This window comes from Vitis riparia, chromosome 4 (assembly GCF_004353265.1).
Source record: "Vitis riparia cultivar Riparia Gloire de Montpellier isolate 1030 chromosome 4, EGFV_Vit.rip_1.0, whole genome shotgun sequence".
NCBI lineage: Eukaryota > Viridiplantae > Streptophyta > Magnoliopsida > Vitales > Vitaceae > Vitis > Vitis riparia.
The window spans coordinates 10,314,991-10,332,650 of record NC_048434.1 but is presented as its reverse complement, the minus strand read 5'-3'; the positions used below and the strand labels follow the sequence as shown (position 1 = coordinate 10,332,650).

Below are 17,660 nucleotides of genomic sequence, written 5' to 3'. Positions count from 1 at the left end.
GTGAAAAAAATAACAATTCCATTCGATGATGAAAGCACACTCCTATCCAATTCCTCGTCACTGTGATTCAGTGACAACATGTCTCAAGATATTCAACGCTAGGAAGAACCCCCCATCTCGTTTTTAAGACTCAAAAACTCCCTTCATACAGTAAATTCAACCTATACACGGAAGCATATTTTGTTCCTCCACTGCATAAAATGTTGGCTCCACAAAATAACTCTTGCAGAAATTAAAAAAATTCATTGCTATGATAAAATAAGCATCCTTTTTCTCCTTCCTTCATGGAACCATACCACAGTGTGTAGCCATGAGGAACAGTGAAATAGAAGTATTATGGAGAAATTAGAATTAAAACTTCTGTCATGCTCTTGCACAACTTCTCTACGAGAAAGTATGGAAGTATCCAATATATCCCTTATTCCACACTATCATACCAATATGGTAAAATCACCCATTCATTTTTTGTCATCTCAAAAACTGTTTGCATTTGAAAATTATTACGGAAATTTTTATCAGTTTATTTATTTTTACAGTCAACCAATTCTCGATAACATGATAGAATATGAATACAATTATATACCGCATATACCAAGTACTTTCTACCTCTCTCAAGGTGAAGCTCAATGTTTTCAATTACATTACCATAATTTATGCACACAAGCATAAGGAGATGGAAAAACAGTGCTCAATACTGAAAAATGGTAACACCTGCAACTTGAAGTTAGTAAACTGTATAGCTCAACCTGAATAGTAATAAATTCATGCTCAACTCAAACCATCCTTTTATGTTCTAAATGGTATTTGAAGTGTGTTTGTTTTCACTATCTTAGGATTTCAAGGGAGGATTCATTACCCCCTGATTGTTTCTAATGCTGACTATATTGTCCATTCAAGGACACCCTCAGATGCTATGCGAAACGAATTTAGATGATTCCATTTCCATGCGGCATCTAGATTTGTCATGAACACATTCAAACTTTTTTATACCAACCTCAATTAAAAGTTGAATCTCCAAAGATGAATTTCTCCCAGCATTTTTGCACTACCCCAACTGGGTAACCCATGTATAGAATGCTTGCAATTTCTGGTCTTCTTCAGCAATATACATCAAGAGGTCCACTTCCAATAAGAACAGAAGATTCTGAATTCTTATGGTGACAGAGGAAGTAAAAGCCATCTGTTTTCTGGGCAAGAGAAAACTACATAAGAATACTAAAATAAATCAAGTCAAAACATAACCAAAAAAAAAAGGGGGGTCTTGGAATTCAAATGATTGGATACTGTGAATAATTTGAAATTTGGAAAATAACTAGAAGCTTGGTTTGAGTTACCACTCATTTAAGCATTTCATCATATATCAACTTCATGTCACAGCCTCTAAATTCAAGTACACAAAGCAAGTATCATGAACTCATCATCTTCCAGATCAAATCAAATCAAACCACGAAAAAGACACACCTGATGAACAGTCTTCAACAGAAAATAGGATACCCTTGTGGTCAACAATGAGAACACTGGAAGTTGCACTATGACCGTGCAGTGTTCAATGATCCCTATGCATTTGATTGCCTTATATGAAAAAACTATTCATTTCACCATGCAGTGTAGGAAAAATAAAAGATATTAGAATTTTGAGTATTGAGAGAACACAAGTTCGTATCACATTAGACTAGTACAAACACCATATATATTCGGACCTGCATTTTAACCCACAACTGAGATTAGAACTAAAACATATTCCTGCTGCCTAAAGCAAGTAGATTACACACCATTTGCTTATATTCTATCTCCACCTGTAAGGGTGACTATTTCTAGATCTCATATGTTTCAGAGGTTTCACTGCACCTGAATATAGAATCCATGGACATTTATAAGAGAACCTTGATACCTGCAGCTATGGTGTTGTAGTCCTTGAATGCAGGGAGTGCAATTAGAAGGTTGATCACCAAATACTCGCTTGAATGGATAAGTTTCCAAAATTATAGTACTCTTACCATCCCATAAGCAAGAAAAGTCATTAAGGGTTTTCTCCTATCCCCATATCTTCAAAAATGAGTTTAAAAAATCTGCTTCGAGAAAGATAGGTTATATGTATAAGTACCTACCTTGCATTAATCAACCTTAATCATTGCAATTGAGCTCTTACATGATTAGTGTTCCTTAAATTCCCTAGTCTTGTATTTTGATATAATTGTGTCTATAGGCATGGAAACTTTACAAGGATGACAAGCATTGCAAGTTGGTAAATAAGAGATCAGTCCCAGAGGAATATAAAGCACAATTGGAGAAAATTATAAAGATTGTCATGATATGCATTCAGTCATCAGTTTTTGTGAGATTCACAATGTCTGAAGTTGTTTTACCATGCACCAAGCACTCACTTGAGCATGGACTCCTAAGCAGGCCTACTTTCATTGATTTCAAAGAGAGATCTCATGGAGACACTTCCTTGTCGGCAACTGGTCCTCTATGTCTGATGCCACTACCTTTATTCCTCAGTTTCTCAGGTTGATAATCTGCATTGGTGGAATCGTTAAGTGTAATGTTGGGTCAATAATCTTAAAAGTCATCTCAGCATCCACAGAGCCATTAGAATCAACCAAAAAAGTACACCACTTCATATTGAGATCCTAGAGTAGTATTTTTCCATTGGTGCTTGCAAAACTGAAAAGGACAATAACTTTGAATGAAAGGTACAAGCAACAGCCTAAGTTACTCCTTGTGCAGGAGTAAGTCAACTTGCCTGTTAGGGTCCCTACACTCTTCCCTTGCCAGAGTATTCTTGCAGGCTCTAGACTCTAGACAGCTTGGGTCAGGTGGTCCAAGTATAGCATTCAAAATGACATTTGCTCAACCAAGCAAAATTTGCTCCATGTGTGCAGAATCAAATACAAAAGGCCATAACAAAAATAAGGTATGAACTAAGATGGCCAAGCAGCTGCTTGATAAGGATAGGATGGAGGGATGGCCATGAAAGCCTAGATGGAGTTTTTCCAAGCATTGCTCTAAACAACAATAATCACACGGGCTAAGATCATTTACCAGCCTGATAAGGAAGGCAAGAATCAATTGACAGCCTTGGAAGACCAAAAGGAGTTGTTCTAAGCACAAGCATGCATTTTCAACAAGTAATCACCTTGGAACTTGGACAAGATGCATCACTAGGCAAAGACTTCTCCTTTAACTTATAGAAACCTGCCCTTTCTGGTTCATCAACTACCCACCAGCTTTATAAGTTCTATCATAAATTTCTATATCTGACTCATTGTTCAATCTTTTTCAGAAACTAGAAACAGAGTTATTCAAGACTATGTAAAAAAGTTAGCGATTAGACTTTGACGATTGAAAAATGGAATGATACAACAACAGTGATAATCTTCAAAAGGAGACTAACAATCTCCCAGGTCTTATTCCATTCACTGGCCATGAAGAAACTATTGAGTCCAGAAGGCCCATTCGCATGAGCCAACAAATATATGGACCCAGAAGAGTATCTTATGACCTTGTCTATGACTCTACATATAGTGATCATAACTAGTACCAACCAAACCAAGATCAAAGGAAAGGCAAAAAACAGCCAATTATGTGCCAGGGACAGAAAAATGAAGATCAAAAAGTGAGAGACACAAAACTAAAACTTATCTTGACTCCACTCAATACATCATAGAGTAGAGAATTTTCCAACACGGAAAGGACATAAGGTTTGAAGTGGCCACTTCTATTGCAAGGGAATCCCTTGACAAGGAACCAGTCTAAGCATTATTTTTTTTGATAAGTAAACACACAGAAAAAATATATTAGAAAAAAGGGCACCTTAAGGCTGACCCAAAAGCATACAGGGGGGTATACAAGAGGCGCCAAAAAGCAAGAACAAAAAGAAGAGGGGATACAAAAAATCACCAGTCCTCAACTAGAACCCAACCAATCACAAAAACTGATTAAAGGAAGAGGTCCTTCATCTACAATCGACTTAGTCCAAAACCAAATATTACAAACAAAAGAATTTTTCAACCTATGAATCAAAAGCTCCTCATTTTCAAATGCAATCCTATTTCTTTCCTTCCAAACCGCCCAAAAAAGACACAAAGGGGCTGCCATCCACACCTTACTACACTTCTTGCCCATGTTAATACCACGCCAACCAAGAAGGGTATCTCTAACCGAATAAGGAAGGACCCAAACTACGCCAAAAAAAGCAAACAATAACTCCCATAAAATTCTTGCCTTGGTGCAATGAATCAGAATATAATCAATAGACTCTTCTTCTGCACAACAAAGGAAGCATCTATTAGCTAAAGTCTACCACCTCTTTTTAAGTTGATCCAAAGTTAACACCTTACCTCAAGAGGCTTCCCAAGCAAAAAAAACCACTTTAGTAGGAACACAGGGGCTCCAAATGATGCTATTAGGAAACTAAACAACACTTCTTGAAACTAGAGCACTATAAAGAGATTTGACAGAAAAAATCCCATCCTTAGTCTCTTTCCACAACACTCTATCTTCCAAATTATGATTAAGCCTCCTTACTTGAATTGTCAAAAGTAATCTCTCCACCTCCTCCACCTCCTAGTCATTGAAGGGCCTAGAGAACCTAGGGCTCCAAACCCCTTCTTCTCCCGAAGAGTCCCACAACTCCACTAACCAAACCTCTTTAACAGCCACAAAGGCATACAAAGAGGGGAACCAGTCTAAGCATTATGAATGCCACAAGATATTAATCACACTAAAAAGATTGTTAAAGCCTCGATCATGCAAGGGAAGGCCCCACAAAGAAAAGTCATTGCAAGGAGTTCATTGCAAAGGGACACAACTGTGGAAAAACAAGGAAGAATACAAGTAACAACAATGAAAGAATGAAAAAACGTGTACAAACAGGAAGTCCTCCCAAGGTATGATTTGTAATCACCATAATCCACAGGATCACATATAAGATTAACGGAAACTAAAAATCAAGCTCAGGGAGATGTGCAGAAAAGCCTTGTTAAAATAAGAGGTCTATTAGATCATTTTGGTGCGTATTTGAATCTAAATCCAAGAATCTCCTAAGTGTTGATAGAGGAGATATTCAGTGATCAAGATTGAGGCTTACGCCTTGAGGTGAGGCTCAAGACAAGGCTCAACGAATTAGCCTTGAGGCTATAGCCTCAATTAAGGTAATCGAGGCTATAGCCTCAGTTAAAGTAATTGAGGTGTTAAGTGGGTCTTTCCAGAAACTGTAAAGGAGGTCTTATTTAGCTGGAGAGGTTCTTTTGTGGGAAAAAAAAAAAGAAAAAGATTTGGAAGTCCATCCCATTATGTATCTTTTGGACGGTTTGAAAAGAGAGGAATAGATTAGCCTTCAAGGGGGGTGTGCTACATATTCAAAAGCTAAAGAATTTTTTTGTTTGTAATTTGTGGGGTTGGTCTAGATTGGATATTGGAGATGACTCCCTCTCCCTTCTAGGCTTTCTAGAGTGGATAGCATCTACTTAGGGGGGGTGAGGTCTTCTTGGTCTCTTTTGTTTTTTGTTGAGAGGCTATAGTTGCCTTGTATATCTCTTGTATGCTGTGTGGCTATTAGCCTCTGTTTTAATACATACTTGGTTTACGTATCAAAAAAAAAAAAAGAATCTCCTAAGTGCTAATAGAGGAGATATAATCTTTAGTGATCGAGATTGAGGCTTACGCCTTAAGGCGAGGCTCAAAACAAGGCTCAACGAATTAGCCTTGAGGCTATAGACTCAATTAAGGCAATTGAGGCTATAGTCTCAGTTAAAGTAATTGAGGCGCAAACCTCTATCGGTCGAGGCTTATAGCTTTGAGGTCAAACATCTAAAGGGTTTTTAACCTTTGTAGGCTTTTAACATATATTTTATAAGAAGTTTAAACCTCAATATTCAATTGATAGGTTCTATCATCCATGCTTTTGTGGACTTTTGATATAGATTTCATGAGTTTTGCATCGAGTCCCAACTTTTTTTTTTTTTTCCTTTGATGAATTACATTGAGTCCCAACTTGATTAAATCTTTTACAAAGTAAGGGCTTAGTAAACTTCCAATTGACCTTTTAAATACAAGGGGAAAATAGAGATTGACAAGAAAAAATAGGGGAATTGTTAAATGTCCCAATGATTGATTTCATATATAAATCATTATCTTATTATTGATAGATAAGAAAAGATATCACTGCAATTGGTAGACAAAGAAGAAGAATTGGTGGATATTAACTCTAATTGGAAGGATAATATAGCAATTGAATATGATTATACTCCTAAGAGAATCCTACTAGTGATAGTAATGTTGAAAATTATTTGATGAAACTATGCGAAAGAGCTAAATTTTATACGAGAGAAAAGTAAGTGTTTGATAGTGTACAGTTATTTAGGTTATTTACTTTTCCTTTTCCTTTTCTTTCCTTATTGTATTGTGGGTCCCACTAACATGTATATATATACCCAAGTCCAATGTGTAGTCTTTACAGTTTTTCAATAACAATAATTAGGGATTCTCCATTTTCTCTCTTTTCACAGTAACTAAATAAAAAACTATTAACAACAAAAAAATTAAATTAATTTTATTATAATATGAAGTTTACATTTTTCTTTTTTTTTGGTTATTCCATTTTCTAGTGACTTTATTAGTATTTTTCTGATTTTTCATTTTAATTTATTTATTTTTAGTTGAGACTTATGCCTCATTCTGCCTCAAGGTTTAAATCTCACCTCATTTGGGTAAAACGCCTATGCCTCAAGACTGCCTTTAGCCTTTTAAAAAATTGTCCAACAATAACAATAGTTTTTGATGTTCCAGTTGCTTTGGGAGGCAGCAATCCTTCAAGCCCTTTGGAACAATGATGTATCTTTCTAAATGCGTACTGAGGCAAATCTTCATTCTCTGGTTAGCCAATAATACTAAATTTGTAGTTTAAATAAATATATAAAGATAAGATGGATGTGTCAAAATGAGAGATTATTAACAAAATATTCTTCAGATTAATTCATTTATATCAAGAGCTCTCCACTTATTCACTGATACATAGAAAAGCCTCCTTTATAAAATGGCCTCAATCAGAATACAAGCAGATCCACAGCTGAACATACAAATGGGGCACTCATCCATGCGACACCATGTCAGGTTGTAACTCTCTACTCCTTTCAGTTCTGAAGAATCCAGTCACCTACAGTGACAATTAATCTCTTTTCTGTCTTGGGGTCTGTCTCGACTAGTCTCCATGCTGTGGAGTGGATAGAGGTTAGGAGGCAGAAAAATGAAAACTGAAGTCCCTGGACTCCCCAAATAACTAAGCATGGAGAGAATGCAAAAGGAAGGCCAACTGATGAAGCAATGTCTTCCTCACCAATGTAATTGATCAAGGTGAGACCACCATCAGAATTGTGAGTGCTGAACATTGTTTAAAAATAAGCAGGATACTATCTGGAATTTTGCCATGTCTAAAAATTGGACAAAATTTTCAGGAAAAATTGGACAGCCTATTACAGGAAACTGACTTTGCATAACTCCTCTATCCACCAACAAGATTCCCAATAAGTGAAATCCAAAATCACTTCCCCATCAGTTATTGCAAAAAACATACCATTTCTGTAATTTTGAATACATCACAATCTAAAAATGAAAGCGGAACAGAAAAATATTCAGCAACAATATCATTACTAATAAGGTTAAAAAAAATTGTATCTATAAGAACCTGAATTGGGAGATTTGGTTGTCCTCCATCAAAAGCACAACATTGTATGCAATGGCATCTCTACATGTAACTGTGGCCTCTTGGATTGATAATTAGGAGATGGCACCATTACCGGTACAAGATGAAACATTTCTCCGAGAAGGCCGGGTCGACTTTTTGGCATAAGAGGAATTCCATTCCCCTCCATCCTGGGCATAATAATCCATTGGATAGTCTTGGGAAACATCAACCTTGTCTTTTGCACAAACACCATTGTCACAGTTATCATTACAACACAATCCATTCTTGATGCAATCTGAATTAGCTATTGAAGCTTTCTCCCACCAACCAGGTATAAAACCAAGAGCAATCTCAGCCTCAAATGGATTCAATAACGGCTTCCCAAAAGCATCACCCCAATCAATGGAGAGCCGAGGACAAGCAATCTGAATCCAAGCATCCACAGAGTCCCCAAACAGTAACACCCTTGCTGGAGATATCTCAGACATCAAAACCACCGTCCAAGAGAAACCCTTTTCCCTCATTCTATCCTGCAACCTATTAAGAATCCTCGGATTCCCCTGCCTCCCCAATGTCCCCAGCACAATGCCCCAATTCTTCCCCTCCCTCGCTTTCAAAATCGCATTTTTCCTCGAATCCTTCATGCCCTTGTGATCATACTCCTCCAACAACAAACGCCCAATGTAAGGATCATATCGGTAAGCTTTAATGGCCGGATTCGCTATCATAAAAGCCTCCAGATGAAACCTCCCATCCGCAACAAACACAACAACAACGTCATCAGAGATAAAGGATGTTTTGGAGATCTTCGGCGCAGTGCAACCTAGAACCTCCCCCGCAGACAAGGGTTTCGATTGTGGAATCAAAACCCTAAACCCCGCCTTCTCCAGCTCGGGCTTGGCAGCACGGATGGCCGAGGAGAATTGAATTGTTCCGGCAAGGACGATTTGCCCGGAGGGAGGGAGATTGAGCTTCACCGTACCAATGAGGAGGTCCACATCGATGGCGATTTCGACAAAGACATAGAGGCATGGGATGGAGGTAGCATCGATGGGGACGAGGCAGCTGTGGCCGTAGTGAATGAGGAGGTCAGCCTCAAGGGCGGCGGCGGAGAGGTCGTCGACGCAGCAGGCACCGTAGGTGACGTCACCGAGGACGAGGCAGTCGTCGGCGCCGGCGAAGGAGGTGAAGATGTCAGAGAGGTGGAGGGAGTACATGAGGAGACCTTCGGGAAACTGGAGGGCGACGCGCTTGGCGCGTGAGGAGAGGATTCGCCACACGCACTTGTGGACCTCGAAGTTGTAGTTGGAAGGGAGAAGAGCAATGGCGGCGTTGAGAGCAGCATTGTTGATGATGGAGTCAGGAATCTGGTTCTTCACGAAGCGTTTCGGCCCTGAAGAAGATGACGATTTCTTAGTGAAAGAGACGGGGTTAGGGTTTTGAGAGGGTACAAGAACCGTGTCTCTCTGCTGCTCCATCGCTTCTCTCACGATGAATCTCCACTTCTAGGCATAAGAGAGTATAATACCCTTTACTTCGCTTTTGAAATCAATATACAAATTCCATCTCATGAATAAATATATATATATATATATATATATATATATATATATATATATATATATATATATATATATATTATTATTATTGGGATTAGAAGCTAAGAAAAAAAATAATGTCTTTATATGTGTATTCTTTTATTTTTCATATTTTGCATTACAAATAGTCTCTAATATGTTTTTTTATTTATGCAATGTATGCTAGATCAAAATAGATTCTACTATATTAACACATCCACTTTTGTGACCGCTTTCACCAAATCCTTCCCTCTTTAGAAAGAGATTCTCGTAGTTGTAACCCTGTGATTGTTTATCTTAGAATTGTGGTGTAAGGATCAACTACTTTGACTTATTATTTTCATTTCATCTTGAGCATATTCCAACCTAAATATTCTAACTGGTCCCAAGTCGTTGATGAGATGTTAGAAGGGCAGAACGACCTCATCTTTGATGATGAGGAGTGTCGTCCGGTAATCACATCAATTAATCTTAGAAGAAGGATTGTTGCTCCTACTCACCCTCTTGATGACTATGTAACCCATTGTCGTTCCCAAGGCTTGATCCTCACATATCCTTAAAGGAGAGCCCCTTCTATTAGTGAATGTTAGAATATTTTGGAAAAACTGCATTTCAAACCTTGGATTGAAGGTTGTGCATGCATCTATCATCTGAGATATAATAGCAACAAAAGCAAATATATGAATTAAAACATTAGATCTAGGGGTTTTAAAAACTTTACCTTTGATCTAGATGTTTCCAAATTAAATTCAATTGGTAAAGTGGATATCGAAATCTAGGGATCTTCCACTTGAGGATTTCTACTGAAGTGTAGTACTAGAAAATGGTGGACTTCTCTCTTTGCAATGATGGAGGCTAGGGTTTTCTCTCCGGGAGACAATGGATAAAAGATTCTAACCTTGAACCCTTAAGGGACTTTACATAAACTTCTTTGTGGACTTAAGTGACTTAAACCAATATTAGGTTTAGACCACTTAATCTAATCCATTGGGTTTTAATTAATTAATTAATTAATCATATTGGATTTGAATTAATTAAATAATCAAATCTAAAAATATATGTGGACCCCGCATTTTGGCTCATGCGCTTCCACTCGATGGCGAGCTCGATTTTCATTTTGAAAAATGGTTTTTATTGATTAAGAAAATGACTTGGAGTCGCCACTTATTTTTGTTTTATTTTTAAAAGGGTAAACAAAATAAGAAAGAAAACCTTAAGTGCGACTCCTTATTTTGGAAAATGTGATCTATGAAAAACCGGATCCGGTTCGGAATTGAGGTTATTTATCGGGAAGGTACAGTAAAGGTCATAGCACCCCTCTAAGTCCCTAAAGTTGGGTCTCTACTAATAAAATAAAACTGACGTGACAATCGATGAGTAAATCAATGAATATCCTAAATGATCGTGCAAATATAAGAATCGGGATATGCATAGACAACGATTAGGGGGAAAATGGGTACATACCTAGGCAACGAGCCACCATACGTTATCAATAGAGAGGGTTAGTGCACAATTTAGGAATAATCTCATGCATGTTAGAGAGTAGGATAAATCAATCATGTATGATAATTAAATCAAACAATCAATCAATCGATCATAAAGACACCCATGTTGGGCCCCCACCACAGCCCGTTTATTTTTGCATGACTTAATGTCACAGACTCCATTATTTTGAAATTATGAAAAATTCGTTCATGCTTATTAAAATCAAGAGGAACAGAAGATTGTTTGAAGACCAGAATGGAATTAAAACTATTGGAGAGAAAATCGGATTTTTGAAATTTATTTGAAAAATTGGAGTCTCGAAGGTTATTTAAAAATTGGAATTTTAGAGTTTATTTGAATATCAGACTTTTAGAAACTAAATGTGAGAACGAGAATTTTAGAAATTGAATTTGAACGAGGTTGGAAATTTGAAAAATGATTTGAGAGTTCGGGATTTTAAATGAGTGGATAAACGGATGAGTGAATAAGTAAATGAATGGGATAGTGACGATGGTGAAATAATAAAGATCAGGTAAATAATTACGAGAGATGAAATTTTTATAGATTGGAGATTAAACTCATAAATTGAAATTTTAAGAAAATATTTAGGGGTGAGATCTTCGGTATATGATTAACTGAATAAGTAAATGGATGAGATAGCGTTAATAACGAAAACAATCATTAAACAGCGGAATGTGAACAATGGAGTTTTTGAGATTGGAAATTAAATTTGGACGTTGGGTTTTTGAAGAACTGGACTTTAATTATTGAAATAAATAGATAAATATAGGATAATAATACTAATTAATGAGGATAATATTTAGGCAAATAAAGATGAATAGTAAAATTTTTGGGGATGAATAGTAAAATTTTTGGGATTGAAAATTTAATTCGAAAGTTGGATTTTTGAAGAATTGGACCTTATATAAATAAATAGATATGGAATAAGAATTCTAATTAACAAAAATAACATTTAGACTAATAATGGAATTTCTAGGATTGAAAAATTAAATTAGGACATGGGATTTTTGAAAGATTGGACTTTAAATAATTAGATGAATATATGATAATAATTCTAATCGATGAAAATAAGATTTAAACGGATTATTGAATGATTAAATTATGATCTGGGATTTTTGAAGGATTGGACTTTAAATAACTAGATAAATACGTGATAATAATTCTAATTGATGAAAATAAGATTTAAACCAATTATAAAAAATTAAATTAAGACATGAGATTTTTGAAAGGGTTAGACTTTAAATAACTAGATAAATATATGATAATAATTCTAATTGACAAAAATGAGATTTGAATGGATTATTAAAAGATTAGATTAAGACATGAGACTTTTGAAGGATTGGACTTTAAATAACTAGATAAATATGTGATAATAATTCTAATTGACGTAAATAAGATTTAAATGAATTATAGAAAAATTAAATTAAGACATGAGATTTTTGAAAGGGTTAGACTTTAAATAACTAGACAAATATATGATAATAATTCTAATTAATGAAAATGAGATTTGAACGGATTATTGAAATATTAGATTAAGACATGAGTTTTGAAGGATTGGACTTTAAATAATTAGATAAATATGTGGTAATAATTCTAATTGATGCAAATAAGATTTAAACGAATTATAGAAAAATTAAATTAAGACATGAGATTTTTGAAAAATTACTTAAAGACCTAAGTTTTGAAAATGGGATTTAGAGTTTAGAATGTAGTAAATTCATCGAGTCCAATATGAGTTAATTTATATAAAAGTTTTCATATATGGTGATTAGACATGATTAAAGAAGAAAAGGTACAATACAAATTATTTTGTGTATATTCAATCCTAATAATTTATCCTTTAGTTATGCTCAAGTCGAATTAAATAAGGTAGGTAAAAATATAATAATATGGAAAAAAAAATTAAATAATGAATTAATAGATTATGGAGACTAGAGGTTAAGAGATTTTTTTTTTTTTTTTTTTTTTTTTTTTAGAATTGAGGCAGCCAAATGGGCTAACCCAGCATGGACTTGGGCCATGAGGGTGGCTAGTTTGAGGAGCAATGAGGCCTCCCATCAACATGCTTGGGCTGGGCTCCAAACTCAAGCCCATATTCGTGCCATGGGCAAGCCCAAGACACCCATCTTTTCAACACAGCCCATTTGTTTAAGAGAACATTGCCCTCCATCAATATGCCTGGGCTGGGCTTCTCCTCAAGCCCAATGTCCATCATGGGCAAGCCCAAGCCCATCACCAACACAAACTCCATCACAACCCACTTCTCCACCTGGGCACCATCATCTTCACCAGCAACCTTCTTGGTAGCCACCTTCAAGCCCTCTCTCTTCACTCTCCCAGGACGCCCGCCGCCAAGGAGGCGTGTGCAAGTGGAAACAATGAGCTTTTGTGGCTCCACCCTCATCGACAATGGGGCACCCATCACGCGTGGGATTACCAAGAGAGCACGACGTCCTCAATACCTCCTTTCACCGGCACCACCTGCATCCCCACGGTTGAACGCCATGGTGAGAGCCACCATCTCCAGCTCCGTCGCAACAACAGTAGAAAATTTAGCCATTCCAAGCGTTGATTGCCCGCCTATGGCCTCCTTGACAACCTTAAACACGCCGGTCTTGATGGTCGTCTCATCTAGCATTAACCCATGCGGCGCTTTGAACTGAAGCAGCGGCGCCGAACCCCAAAGACGGCTCAGGCGAGGTTCGTGAGGAATGAAAAGCCGCTTGGCTGCTGCCCATTCTCTAGCCATTGAAGAAGGCTCGCACACAAAGAGGTCTGAGTGATGGTGGAGGCGAAGATATAAAGAGAGAAGGTGGTGATGGAGAGAGGGAGGGTGGCGACATGCATGAACAGTCCCCATGCACGTGGAATGGTGGACTTTGAGACTTTAGTAATGGCTTTGGAGGGGGCTTGGGTAGCCATGCCTGTGTGGAAAATGGGTATCAAAAGAAGACGGGCATGAGGAGATGGGTTAAGCAAACATGGAGGGTGCTTGGGGTGGTCGTATGCATGAGACTCCATACACGTGAAAGAGATGATGGAAATGAGAGGGTGGTGTTTCTGATGGGTGGTGAGGGTGAAAGAGTGGAGAGTTAGAAAGAGACTGTGGGCATGGAAAACGTAGAGAGAGAGAAAAAAAAATGTGGTGTCAGGCATGTATGATAGGTTTGAAAGAAAATGGGTATGAAAATAGGGGTGCATGGGAGTGAGCGGGTGAGTATCATGGATGGCCGAATGGTGGATTTGCCTAAGATATTGGACGTGGGGAAGATTGGCTCAGGGTATGGGTTTGACAGTGGAGACATGAGCATGAGAGGTATGTGCTGTTGACGATGGGTATGAGAGGATCCAAAAAAAAATGGGTATGGTGACTTCGGATGTGAGTGATAAACGAAGATTTATGAACAAAGCATGAACCAATAATATCAAAGCATACTGATAACTCAAACCTCATCCAAAAATACATCAATGACTAGCTACCCACATCTGGATCAAAGGAAAAGTAACCAGAAAATAACCAAAGAAAGAAAAAAATGGAACAATAAGATGATAAAGAAAAGCAAGGGGTCATCAACGGCATACCTGGGAACGCTCCCTTCTTCTCCATCTCCTTCTTCTCTGCTCGAACCCTCTTTTTTTTCTCCTCTTTTTCCTTCCCCATAGATATCTAATCTTCTATTTCTATCTTCCTTGGCAAGCCACCCTTCTTTCCTGTTCATCCCATGAGCAAGTATGGGCTCCTCAACCACCACCATGGCTGCTATTCCTCACCACTTGTCGTGTGCATGCAGTTGGGATCTATGCATGGAGAGGGGTCCCCCACCTCTTGAAAAATGAATGCCCAAAAAAACCTCCTTGGGTGGTCCCAGCTAAAGGGAAAAAAAAAACATTAGTCTTTTAAGGGGTTTACAATATCATTCATAAGCTCTTTATGAAACCTTGCCTTTTTACCAAAATATACTTATGCACACTTATAAATAAGAAACTCATAAATTCCTAAAATAACGTCTCACCAAGGAATGCAATCTCAAAAAGGAGACCATTAAAACTCATAGAAAAATACTACTTTCATCAATATTCAATTCTGAAGTTGACTCAACATCTTAATATAAAGAATTAATTACATTTTAGTATTCCATGAAAATTATATTGATAAATAAATTGATTAAATCCAATTTAATTAATTTCTCAAGTCTATGGCTAACTATCCATTATATGTAGACTTCCTATAAACTAGAATCTATAATATAATGATGTAGAAATTATCAACCTCTCAATATTACCTCTATCATCCTTGACACTTAGTTTCCATCATTCTATCTTTTACATTGTAAGTCACTCTACTTTTGAATCAAGGAAACAATTGGGTCATGAGGAGGTAGAAGAGGTCGAGGAGATCAAGGAGGTGAAAGAGCTTGAGAAGGCTGACTAAGAATGTAATTGGGAGGAGAGTGATAGCTAGAAAAAGGAATGAATGTTTTTTGCTTTTAATTATATTTGTTTTTGTTAGCCCAAGGGTTCTCCTAATTAGGTTTTGATGATAACAAATCATGATTAAGTTACTAATTGATTTGAATTGTAAAGAATCTCAAGTATTAATTTGAAAATCCGTCAAAGGATCTAATGGATACAAGATTGAGACATTTGGAAGACTTTTAATCATAGAAAACAAATGTAAGATGAATGCATGGGTGCACTTAGGTTTTACATATCATTTCATGCATCTTTGAAAACTTGGTTTATTATTTAAAGTTACAATTTTATTAAAACCCGAATTTTATCAAATGTACCTTACGCAAAACGTTTCAAAATTGGCATATTAATTTACCTAAAGACCTTGCTTAAGTGTTAAAAAAAAATAAAATTGAAAAGGATAGGTTTTCGAGGCCAAAATGATGAACCGGTCGAGGCACTAGCCAATCGGCTCAACCGACTAGGGAACCAGTTGACCGGTTGCCCTTGTCCAGTTGAGGAGTGTTAAAAACACCCTCTCTCATCCAATAGTTTTCCTTTCCATGTTGAAGCACCCTCCTTCCATGTCAACCTCTAGTCGAGGTCCAATCGAAACAACGGTAACCTACCAAAGCATTAAATGCTCCAACGGCTAGTGAACCGGTCGACCTCCAGCTTGACCGATTGAGGTTGCTTTTTGTTTTTCTTGGCTCCCGAGGTTAGAAACCTATAATTGAGAGCTCCACTTCATTTATGACATAGAGAACACTTGCATTCAATTGTCTATCCACTTGTTTTTGCCTTAAAAGCTCTTATTTCTTTCTTGGTGCATTAAATCTACACTTGCATATCCTTTAGTGCACCTTTGTGTTTCATCCTAGATTTGATTTGTATTTTAGCTATCATTGAGCTAGGTTGAGGGATTCATTCTTGTAAAAATTGAGTGTTAAAGCCTTCAAGAGGGTTGAATCTTGAAGAGATTGTGTAAGAGCCAATTGGAGCCGGAATCCAAGTGTAAAGGAGATTGGAAGCTCGGTTGAAACTTCAAGTTAGTGGAACTCTCACTCGGTTAGGAGATTGAGGAGAGTGGACATAGACAAGGAAGAGTCGAATCACTATAAAATCCGAGTTTGCTTTCTCTAACTCTACCTCTTTATTTTTGCTTCTATTGTGCTTGAATTTGTTGTATTGAAAAAAATTTTGAAAAACCCAATTCACTTCCCTTTTGGGTGTTTTTCTCATTTAAGTTTAGCCTTTATTTTCTCAGTTTTGATAGAGGATAATGTCAGTGCACCTTTTTTTCCTTTCCCCTCTATTAATGATATCACCTTTGGTTGTTTTTGAATCGTCTTATTATGATAAATAAGTGTTTGAGAGTTTTTATTCCGTAATGCTTTAGGTTATTAAGGGCAATTTGAAGGGAGTCATCTTAAGAAGGTGCTTAACCTAGGTGACTATGATCCCTTGGGTGAATGCCTTTAAGGGATTTTAGGCCCCTAGAGGCCATTCAAAGGAATCATATTAAGGAGGTGCTCACAAATACCTTAAAGGAATTCAGGCCATTAGGGACCACTCAAAGAGAGTTGTCCATGGAAGTTGCTCCACTTGGGGACTGTTATCAATTGGGCAAATTTAGGCCACTATAAGGGGCCATTTGAAAGGAGACTTTTGAAGGTGTTGAACCTAGGCTACCATAATCTTGTTAATTTTAAACTTCAATGGCAATTGTCAATCATTTCATTCATAGTATTTTCACAAATTACATGTGTGCCAAGGACATAGGATATTTTTCCCATCGAGTATATTCATCAACTATATGGTCCTTCCCAATTAGATGATAGTTTTTTTTTTTTTTTTTTTTTTTTGTGAATAGTAACACTCCATACCTTTCTAGATATTATTGAATGTTTCAAGCATGCAAGGAGAACTCTTGTGGGTAAATTAATTTCTCTTTATAACAAAAACATCATGTTGTAAAAAGTAGAAAAAGGAAAGAGAAGAATATGAGAAAAACAAAATTAGAAAAATGAGAATTGTGAAGTTATCTTATTTTCGGTAACTATGACCCCATTTATAATGTTAGAATTAGAATGATTATGATAAATACGTTTATCATTATTGTAAAATTTATATGAATATTCAAAGAAAAAAATTTCCACACATTTATAATAGATTTTTATTTTTAATTTTTGTACTTTTATACAAACCTCTTAGTGTAGTTGTAGAACTTTTTCCACGGTCGTATCCATATATGGAAAGAAATATTTGATTAATAGGATGAGAAAATACCCATATTTGAAAAAGTATCATGTTTGAAAATTACATATGTAACATCATTTGACAGTTTTATTTTTGAACTTTTTATCCAAAAAATGCTTGATATGGAAAAGAGTTAAAAAAATTATCAAAGGATATTTTTGTCCAAAACAAATTATATT

At 36.6% G+C, this 17,660-nt stretch overlaps 1 protein-coding gene across 5 annotated transcripts; it reads right to left on the bottom strand.

Moving 5' to 3' along the window:
* Window positions 1–559: 559 nt before the first annotated feature.
* Window positions 560–9,224, bottom strand: LOC117913391 (2-(3-amino-3-carboxypropyl)histidine synthase subunit 1). 5 transcript variants are annotated; one of them, XM_034828357.1, is made up of 3 exons: window positions 7,688–9,224; window positions 2,347–2,519; window positions 560–1,187 (listed from the first exon to the last, which is right to left on the bottom strand). In XM_034828357.1, exon 1 carries the CDS (start codon window positions 9,163–9,165, stop codon window positions 7,780–7,782), a length of 1,386 nt encoding a protein of 461 aa, XP_034684248.1. In that variant the 5' UTR covers window positions 9,166–9,224; the 3' UTR covers window positions 560–1,187; window positions 2,347–2,519; window positions 7,688–7,779. The 5 variants fall into 5 exon arrangements, with proteins under 5 accessions (XP_034684248.1, XP_034684250.1, XP_034684247.1 ...); XM_034828359.1 differs by having other exon boundaries at window positions 560–1,180; XM_034828356.1 differs by lacking the exon at window positions 2,347–2,519.
* Window positions 9,225–17,660: the final 8,436 nt, after the last annotated feature.